The sequence below is a fragment of the Mauremys reevesii genome, linkage group 22 (genome assembly GCF_016161935.1).
Source record: "Mauremys reevesii isolate NIE-2019 linkage group 22, ASM1616193v1, whole genome shotgun sequence".
Classification (NCBI taxonomy): Eukaryota; Metazoa; Chordata; order Testudines; family Geoemydidae; genus Mauremys; species Mauremys reevesii.
The window spans coordinates 12,944,614-12,954,236 of NC_052644.1; the positions used below are offsets into that span (position 1 = coordinate 12,944,614).

A 9,623-nucleotide genomic window follows, 5' to 3' on the forward strand; every position below is an offset into this window, starting at 1 on the left:
GCCCCATCTGCCCTGAAGCAACATAACCTCTGCACTAGAGACTGCTGAAGGGGACTTAGAGCCAGCTACCCCACATTGTATCTTTTACAGAGACCCCCTAAACCAATGTAGTCCTTTACTGTTCTTTTTACCAGGTGGCTGCACTGCAACTATGACATTTCCCAGAGACAGTTACTGAATCTAGTCCAAGGGTTGAGGCTTTCGGTGCTGAGGAGGGACAGTGGTAAAAGGCCTCTTGTGCTGTCCCTCCACACTCATGATAGGATCTGGAGAAATTGTGTCCCTAAGTAGGCAGGTTTTATAGAGGGAACCTACCCAAGGATTATGTGTGGATCAGATGCTGTTATTATGTAGGGGTTTAGGAGGTGGCTTGAGAGTTCAAAGAGTTACCCTTCACATGTCAGTGCAGAGTTTTGAATTAGAGTTGGGTGGAAAATATTTTTCCCATTCCTGGAACATTTTCAAGAGTTTGATGTTTTTCCCACTTCAATGGGGACAAAATCTTGAAAATATTTACATAACAAAAAGCCAAAACCAAACCAAAATATTCAGCTCAGGTCAACTGAAATATTTTGCTTCAATAATTTTGAAATGTTTCATTTCAATTTTGACCTTATCTTCCTTTTTAACCCATGTTTAGTGTATTTACCTTACATTTTGAAATGAAAACTCATTTCAGCTGGAATATTTTGGGGTTTTTTGGGGGGCTAGGGGGGATCTTGACTTTTCAACCACCTCTAAAGAGTACTTGTGTGAATAAGTAGAGCAAAATGGGCTCAAAGCACTAATACTGTTGATGAGTGTGATACCCACACAAATCTCAGGAAGATGACGCCTTAAAATTCATCTTCCCTTTGCAGAGGTTTGTGAATTGGTCAGACGCATTGCAAAGAAAAATAAGGACTGAAAGCATTTCCCCAAATCTCCCTGATTGTAGAACTCTTCTCAGATTTTCAGAAGCAAACACACTTACTATGTTCCCCCAGGAGTGGTCCTGCAAAATCAGAAAACCTTTAATCAGTTTAAATAAGTAGGCCCTTGGTGAATCCATGCTGACTGTTCCTGATCACTTTCCCCTCCTTCAAGTGGTTCAGAATTGATTCCTTGAGGACCTGTTCAGTGATTTTTCCAGGGACTGAGGTGAGACTGACTGGCCTGTAGTTCCCTGGATCTTCTTTCTTCCGTTTTTTAAAGATGGGCACTACATTAGCTTTTTTCCAGTCATCCGGGACTGTTGGAATATTTTGCTAGCTAGCACCTGGTAGTGTGGGAAGCTAGGATGTTTAAGTTTCTAGGAGATAGTGTGGGAAACCTAGAATGTTTAGGTTTCTAGATTAGGTTAATTAAGTTGTGAGTTTTGTTATGAGAAGTTGGCCTTGGCTAGCTTCTCTCTAGCAGGCATAATAGGATAATAAATTTGAAGTTGTCTAGGATGATGTTACCCTATGAAGTTATAGCAGTGCCTGTGTGTATTTTGTTAACCAATTAGCAATTGCTTGCTTGCCTGCTTCAAAAGTATAAAGATGTATGCTGGAGAGAAATAAATGACTCTGTTACCAATCAAACTGATTGTTGAGCTCTGTCCACGTCCGCCAATGCGACGCAACAAATGGTGACCCCGACGTGATTCGAATCGAATGGTGATAGTGTCGGTGGCCTGACCCAGGCGGAGGAGCCGCGGCGGGAAGTGCTGGAGAAGGGCCGGCCCCCGGGCGTCCAAAGGAGAGGCGCATCTGAGCTCAGAGGTGAGCGGCTATCATGGGGACCGCTGCATCAGCGGAAGAAAGAACGGTGCATGAATATTTGATACGCATCGCGGAACGGCAGGGAGAAAAGCTCCCCTCTGACACGTTATCCCGCCTGCTACGGTGGGGACAGAAAAGGGGACTTTTCGTTAAGCCGAGTACAATTTTTGATAAAGCTGTTTGGGAGCAGCTAGGCTCCGAGCTTTGGAAGTCGGTGGCTCAGGGCGATAAGGAAGCCTTCTCCCTGAGCCCAGTGTGGGACAAAACGAAGAAGATAGTGGAGACTCTCGCGGCCGAGGCAGGAGTGCAGGCGGCTCTCTCTGAGATTTTCCACCCACCGCCCGAAGTGCCTTCTGTGTTGCCGGTTGGAGCCCGGGAATTTTTCGGTGGCGAGCCCACGGTGATACCTTTGGCTTCCGACCCGGATGATTTTGCCCCTGCTATGGACCCACTACCCTCCAATGTGGCTCTTGGCCCCGACGAGATTGATCCTGCTACAGTTCCACTACCCCCCGATACGCCCGAGCCTATGGACATAGCTTCGCCGTATGCACCCCCCCCAAAGCCATGCCGTGTTCACGGGGTCTGGGGGTGCCATGATTGCGGGGAAGCAGAGGGGGCTCGGCTGGACAATGCGCCATCAAAGACATATCCTGACTTGACTACGCTTACCCAATTTACTCAGCCTGATGCCTTTTATAAGGAGATGGAGCGCCAGGGTCAACAGCTCCAAGACATTTATAATAAGTTGGATCAAATGCAAGGTTTTCCACCTGGATCATCGCGTTCGCATCTTCACGAGTGTTTTCATCCGACTCGTCCTTCCGCCCCGCCTGCCCCAGGGGACCCTTCAACTGGGGACCCTCCGGATCCGGTACAGCGCTGGCATGGAGTTTTAAAGGAAGCCATCCTTGAAGGTTTGACACCTGAGGCTTTTCCAGTGATTACGCCAGACCCTCAACAGCCAAACCGTCGGCAGTGGGTTCCTTTGGATTGGAAGTTGATTCGTGAGGCACAGAAATCGATTATGGCTTATGGACTAGATAACCCGTATGTACAGTCTATAATTGAACAGGTGTTTATTGGACAGGCAATGTGCCCATATGATGCGATTAAGCTAGCTGATATGCTTCTTACGCCTACCCAGAGACTTTTGTGGAAAGATGATTGGGCTAAAAGAATTGATTTGGCCCTTGTTCGCAATTTGGATTTACCGGACGGTGATATTCGGCGTGTGGCTACTGTCGATATGCTTTTGGGGACCGGCCGCTTTGTTGAACCGCATTTGCAAGCCCGCCTTGATCCCCGAATCCTGCAGCAATCACAGGAACTGGCTCTAGCTGCCCTTAAAGCGGTGCCCCAGATGGGTAAGCCGGCCCCTCCCTATGCTAAAATTACACAAGGCCCGTTGGAACCTTATGCTACCTTTTTGGATCGCCTCCGAGAGGCTATTGATAGATCTCCTAATCTGACACCAGAGGCCAGAACCGCAGTTGGACTTGATCTGGCCACCCAGAATGCAAACCCCACTTGCCGCCGCATACTAGCCACCTTGCCAAGGACTGCGACCCTGATGGACATGATTGAGGCGTGTAACAGGGCCGCTATGTTTGAAGAATCGGATAAAGCTACAATTCATGCTAAGGCACATGCCACTGCACTGGCCGTTGCATTACAACCGTTGGTCGGGCGCAAGCGAGGGGCCAGATGGCCTGCCCGGTCAAACGGCCTCTGTTTTGCTTGTGGGAAGCCCGGACATATTCGGCGGAACTGCCCTGCGCAACGTGGGCAGCGACCCCCTGATGTGTCGCCTAAAGCCACTACCGGCGTTTGTGCACGATGTCAAAGGTATGGCCATCGCGCCTTTGAGTGTTGGTCGCGCCGCAGCAAGGATGGAACACTGCTGCCGGGAAACGGACCGCAGAGCGCCCCTCGGAGGAGCGCGACGACACAAATGCCTCCAGCCACCAATCCGGCTGCCTGGAACGCCTCACCGGAGCGACCCGTGGCAGTGCCGGAGTGGATGTGGCCACAGCGACAGACACAGTCATAGAGGATGACAAAGTCCATGTTCTTTCTTCTAATACTGATGGCCCACTAGGATTTGGACTGAGTGCCCTTTTGATCGGCCGCTCGTCAACATCAAAACAAGGTATTTTTGTTTTGCCTGGCCTTATTGATGCTGACTATACGGGAAATATTGGGATAATGGTACGTGCCCTTTGTCCCCCTATAACCATCACTGCTGGCACGCGTTTGGCTCAATTGATACCTTTTAAGGGGTGTGTGCCCAGGACGACCCAGCTTGACCGCGGGTCTCGGGGGTTTGGATCTACTGGCCCTCCCCAAATTGCCTTTGCCATGGAAGTCACCCCGCGTAAGCCCATTCGAACTGTTCATCTCCAGGGCTCTGATGGGCGACAGATTGTTCATGATGCCCTCTTGGACACGGGGGCTGATGTGACTATAATTCCCTTTCGATTTTGGCCGGAGTCTTGGCCCTTGCGGGATGCCGCCACGCCTGTGAGCGGGATTGGCGGGACTCAGTTGATTCGCATTAGTGTGGATTTTATTACCATTGTTGATGTGGAAGATCCGGCCACAAGCGCGAAGGTTCGCCCTTACGTGATGCAGGCTCCGATCTGGTTACTAGGTCGAGATTGCTTAAGTCAGTGGGGCGTTGTGCTGCAGAATTCACCTTTTGCCTAGCGGCCATTGAGGGGCGACCGATCCTTCAGCTGGAATGGACAACTACCACACCGGTCTGGGTCGCTCAGTGGCCGCTGCATAAAGACAAGCTCGCCCGAGTACATGAACTTGTGCAGGAACAACTGGCTAAGGGTCATCTTGAACCTTCCCTTAGCCCCTGGAATACTCCTATTTTTATCATACCCAAAAAATCTGGGCGTTGGCGTTTGCTACAAGATCTGCGCGCTGTTAATGCTGTGATGAAGGACATGGGCGCCCTCCAACCTGGGCTGCCCACACCTACTATGCTTCCGCATGGATGGCCCTTGCTTGTTATTGATCTCAAGGACTGCTTTTTTACCATTGCTTTGCATCCTGCGGACCGAGAGAAGTTTGCCTTTTCCGTGCCTTCTGTGAATAAGACTGAGCCTGTAAAGCGGTATCAATGGACTGTTTTGCCACAAGGTATGAAAAACTCTCCTACCATTTGTCAGTTGTATGTTGCTTGGGCCATAGCGCCCCTGCGAGCGGCACATCCTGACTGGATTATTTATCATTACATGGATGATCTTTTGTTTACCAGCGCCCACCTTTCAATGGAAGCAGCCATTGCTGAGATTGACTCTGTGTTACAAAAGGCTGGTTTGGTTATTGCCCCAGAAAAGATTCAACAGCAAGCCCCGTATCGGTATCTTGGCATGGAGATAACCGATTCGATTGTGCGGCCACAGAATTTAACCATTCAATTGGATATTCGGAATTTACATGATGTGCAACGTTTTGTGGGTGACCTACAGTGGATTCGCGGTCTCTGTGGAATTACAAATGAGGATCTTGCACCCTTCCTTTCTTTGCTTAAGGGTGGTCGTGCCCCGGAGGAGCCTCGCTCTCTTCAAGCTGAACATCATGTTGCCCTGCAAACCATTGCAAATAAGTTAGCCACGCGGTACTCTGGACGCATTTATCCGGATTTGCCTGTTTTTTTGGCCATTTTGTCCACAGATGTTTCCCTGACAGCCCTGCTTTTTCAGTGGCATGAAGCCCTTTTAGATCCACTTGTGGGCATTGAGTGGGTCTTTCCGCCTTCGCATTATGCCACCACTGTGACCACGCGACTTGATGCAGTCGCTCATCTTATTCGAGTGGCCCGACAGCGTTTGTTAGCCATTGCGGGCATGGATCCGCACGTGATTTACCTGCCCTTTGATGATGTTACCGTGACTCAGTTGCTTGTTACTCACCTTTCCTTTGTACTTGCCACCATGGATTATGCCGGTCAGTTTAGTAGCCATTTTCCCCCACATCGGTTTTTTGCTACTATGCTGCCCTTGGAGAAAGCCCTGATGTTACGATCCAGTCCTGTTGCTGGCCTCACCGTTTTTACTGACGCCAGCGGCAGTGCTCAGCGTGCGGGACTTCTTTGGTTTGCTGATAATCGCTGGCACCATGAGTTTGTTCTTGCTGATGGCTCCTTGCAGGTTCTGGAGCTTCGTGCTATTGTTCGAACCTTTGAAAAGTGGCCCGATACTCCATTGAACATTGTTAGTGACTCCTTGTATGCTGTGGGTGTGCTTCGTCGTTTGGAACGATCCCTGTTGGGCCGAGTCACAAATTCCGTTTTGTGGACTGCTCTTTTTCAGCTATGGCATTTGCTGAATGCTCGCCGGTGCCCTTATTTTGTTATGCATATTCGGAGCCATTCGGGACTGCAGGATGGTCTTGCCGAAGGCAATGCCCTGATTGATCATTTGGTTGGCGCTGCCCAAGTTCCAAATTCCTTTGCTCAGGCACGGGTCTCTCATGAATTTTTCCACCAGTCTGCTCGTGCTTTGGCACGCCAGTTTGCGATTTCTATCACTGATGCTCGTGCTATTGTGGCCTCCTGCCCTGATTGTCAACAACATGTGTTGCCCCTTGTTTCCGGTGTTAACCCCCGTGGCCTTTTGTCCCTTCAGATCTGGCAGTCTGATGTTACCACGTTTGCTGAGTTTGGCACCTTGCGCAATCTTCATGTTACCATTGACACCTTTTCTGGTTTTATTTGGGCAACAGCACTTACGTCTACCAGCTCCCGCGATGTGATTAAGCATTGGCAAGCCTGTTTTGCTGTTATGGGGGTTCCTGCGCTCATTAAGACTGATAATGGCGGAGGTTATGTTTCGCATCGCACTGCCCAGTTTCTTTTACAGTGGGGTGTGCAGCATTCTACCGGTGTTCCTGGCAATTCCACTGGACAAGCTATTATTGAGCGTGCCCATGCGTCCTTAAAGGCGCTTCTTTTGAGACAGAAAGGGGGCATTCGGAGTGAAAGGGCAGACGCTTTGGACAAGACGCCTGCCGCTCGTTTGCTGAAAGCTCTTTATGTGCTCAATTGGCTACAGCTTGGGAAAGACAGCCAAGTACCCCCCGCGATTAAACATGTTGGTGGGATAACCGGGGACGAGCAGGCTACAAGCCCACGACCCTCGGTCAAATGGTTCGATTATCAGCAGCAAGTTTGGAAAGGACCAGTCGACTTGCTAACGTGGGGGAGGGGTTATGCTTGTGTTTCCACTGACGCAGGTCCTAGGTGGATACCGGCGAAATGGGTCCGACCTTGGCTGCATCCTCGGGCGCAACAACAGACAGATTCGGAAGAGCCACACGAGACGCGCCCAGACGCCGAGGAGCCAGAGCCCCTGGAGAATAATTGCTCGCTGGCCACGCCAGGACTTCTGCCTGCCTTTTTTGATTCTGTGTGATTGTATACTAATTGTTGTGTACCCTTTTGTTGCCCATAGGTTTGGAGACGTGCGCCCCGGGCAGTACAGCATGGCCCGTCTTTCACTGCGTCCCACAAGCCGCCGTGATCCTGGCCTGGGCTCCTATTCTGCTGGATGCGGAGAGTCAGCCTCGCCTGGTTCTGCTCTGTTGCTTGTTTTGGCGCTCCTTGTGAGGGGAGGCGCCACGTATGATCTCATACCCCCAGTGAATGCCTGGCTGACTTTGGCGCAGAGTGCCATAAATACAACGGCCTTCTGCCTGCCCCATGTTCCTGCAGTGGGGGCCCTTATGGAAACCTGCTTTGTGGGTGTGTGTACTGAATTGCAGGTGCTGCAGCAGCACACTTGGTTGTCTCGTATCCCCAAGGATATACCTCATGCAGAGTTGTATGCCTTGGGCCCTGGAGCCGCTGTAGATAAGTTAGATGCCAGCATGTATTCGTTTCGTTTGGCTAATGTGACAGCTGCTATTACGTGTATGAATTTTGTTAATGCTAAGCATGTAGCTGTTAATCATGATAATGTGGAGCTTGTTTGTCGCCATAAGAGGGATGTATCCTTTGCCTACGGACACATGAAGTTACCCCTGGGGTGGTTTTTGTTGTGCGGCCGCACAGCCTTTACTTATGTTCCAGCTAATAGTTCAGGTGGCCCCTGTGCTATTGGCCGTGTGGCCCCTTTGTTGTTTCCCCATCCCAGTGTGAGAGGGCCTCGCCAACGGCGTGACAGTATTCCCTTGAGCCCTACCTGTAAGGCAGATGTTACCTTGTTTTCAGAACAAGAGGCAGCAGCCCTTGCCTTTACCCTGGTGGGCATCCCTGGTTTGGTGGTGCATAATTACCATGCCGTTGCACACCTTGCCTGTACTGTGGCAAAGGCCTTGAATTTGACCTCCACTGTTCTTGCCTTGTTAACTCAAGAGATGGGAGAAGTTCGCCGAGGAGTTTTGCAAAATCGCTTAGCCATTGATTATTTGTTGCTGCGACATGGTCATCCCTGTTCTGATTTTGTGGGTATGTGCTGCTTTAATATTACAGATGCGAGTGCCGCTATCGAAAAAGATCTGGATCGTTTGCGCCATCTAGCGGAGGGCATTCGCCAGCACCAGGGTGATTTCTGGTTGTGGTCATGGCTGTCGTCGCTACGTGGCTGGGCTGCACATTTGTTACAAGGGTTAATGTTAGGCATGCTTTGTATTTTTGTTGCCTGCCTTTTGTATTTCTGCTATGGGTGTGCCCGCCGCTGTTGCTGTGTGGCACGCACCTTGGCAGGCCCCTCCTGGCCCCTTGGGCCACTTGCATTACCTGGAGGGAGAATGTGATAGGTGAGAGCAGGGCACTGCGGAAGATATTGTTACGGTTTAGTCAGACAGTTGGTGTTTTTAATTTGTGTTTTTAATTTGCCTTTTGCTTTGGCTTGTGTAGCTTGCAGTTTGATATTATTAGCTGGATTTGTTTTGCTAAAAATTTTTGCTTTGATTTGAGTTAATGGGGGGAGGTGTTGGAATATTTTGCTAGCTAGCACCTGGTAGTGTGGGAAGCTAGGATGTTTAAGTTTCTAGGAGATAGTGTGGGAAACCTAGAATGTTTAGGTTTCTAGATTAGGTTAATTAAGTTGTGAGTTTTGTTATGAGAAGTTGGCCTTGGCTAGCTTCTCTCTAGCAGGCATAATAGGATAATAAATTTGAAGTTGTCTAGGATGATGTTACCCTATGAAGTTATAGCAGTGCCTGTGTGTATTTTGTTAACCAATTAGCAATTGCTTGCTTGCCTGCTTCAAAAGTATAAAGATGTATGCTGGAGAGAAATAAATGACTCTGTTACCAATCAAACTGATTGTTGAGCTCTGTCCACGTCCGCCAATGCGACGCAACACGGGACCTCCCCTGATCGCCATGATTTTTCAAAGATAATGGCCAATGGCTCTGCAATCTCATTGGCCAACTCCTTTAGCACCCTCGGATGCAGTGCATCCGGCCCCATGGACTTGTGCTCGTCCAGCTTTCCTAAATAGTTCCGAACTACTTCTTTCTCCACAGAGAGCTGGTCACCTCCTCCCCATACCATGCTGCAGAGTGCAGCTGTCTGGGAGCTGACCTTGTCTGTGAAGACAGAGGCAAAAAAAGCATTGAGTACACTAGCTTTCTCCACATCCTCTGTCACTAGGTTCCCCTCCCTCATTCAGCAAGGGGCCCACACTTTCCTTGACTTTCTTCCTGTTGCTAACATACCTAAAGAAACCCTTCTTGTTACTCCTAACATCTCCGGCTAGCTGCAACTCCAAGTGTGATTTGGCCTTCCTAATTTCACACCTGCATGCCTGAGCAATACTTTTATACTCCTCCCTGGTTATTTGTCCAATCTTCCACTTCTTGTAAGCTGTTTTTTTGTGTTTAAGACGAGCAAGCATTTCACTGTTAAGCCAAGCT

At 49.5% G+C, this 9,623-nt stretch overlaps 1 protein-coding gene across 1 annotated transcript; it reads left to right on the top strand.

The window, feature by feature from the left end:
• Positions 1-1,698: 1,698 nt before the first annotated feature.
• LOC120388904 lies at positions 1,699-9,047 on the top strand. The gene is made up of 2 exons (XM_039511024.1): positions 1,699-1,745; positions 7,214-9,047. The coding sequence occupies exon 2, from the start codon at positions 7,245-7,247 to the stop codon at positions 8,514-8,516; it is 1,272 nt and encodes a 423-aa protein (XP_039366958.1). The 5' UTR covers positions 1,699-1,745; positions 7,214-7,244; the 3' UTR covers positions 8,517-9,047.
• The last annotated feature ends 576 nt before the right edge of the window (positions 9,048-9,623 follow it).

What these genes read in the sequence shown, in the direction of transcription:
- LOC120388904 (XM_039511024.1), top strand. Translation starts at nt 7,245, where the DNA reads ATGGCCCGTCTTTCACTGCGTCCCACAAGCCGCCGTGATCCTGGCCTG.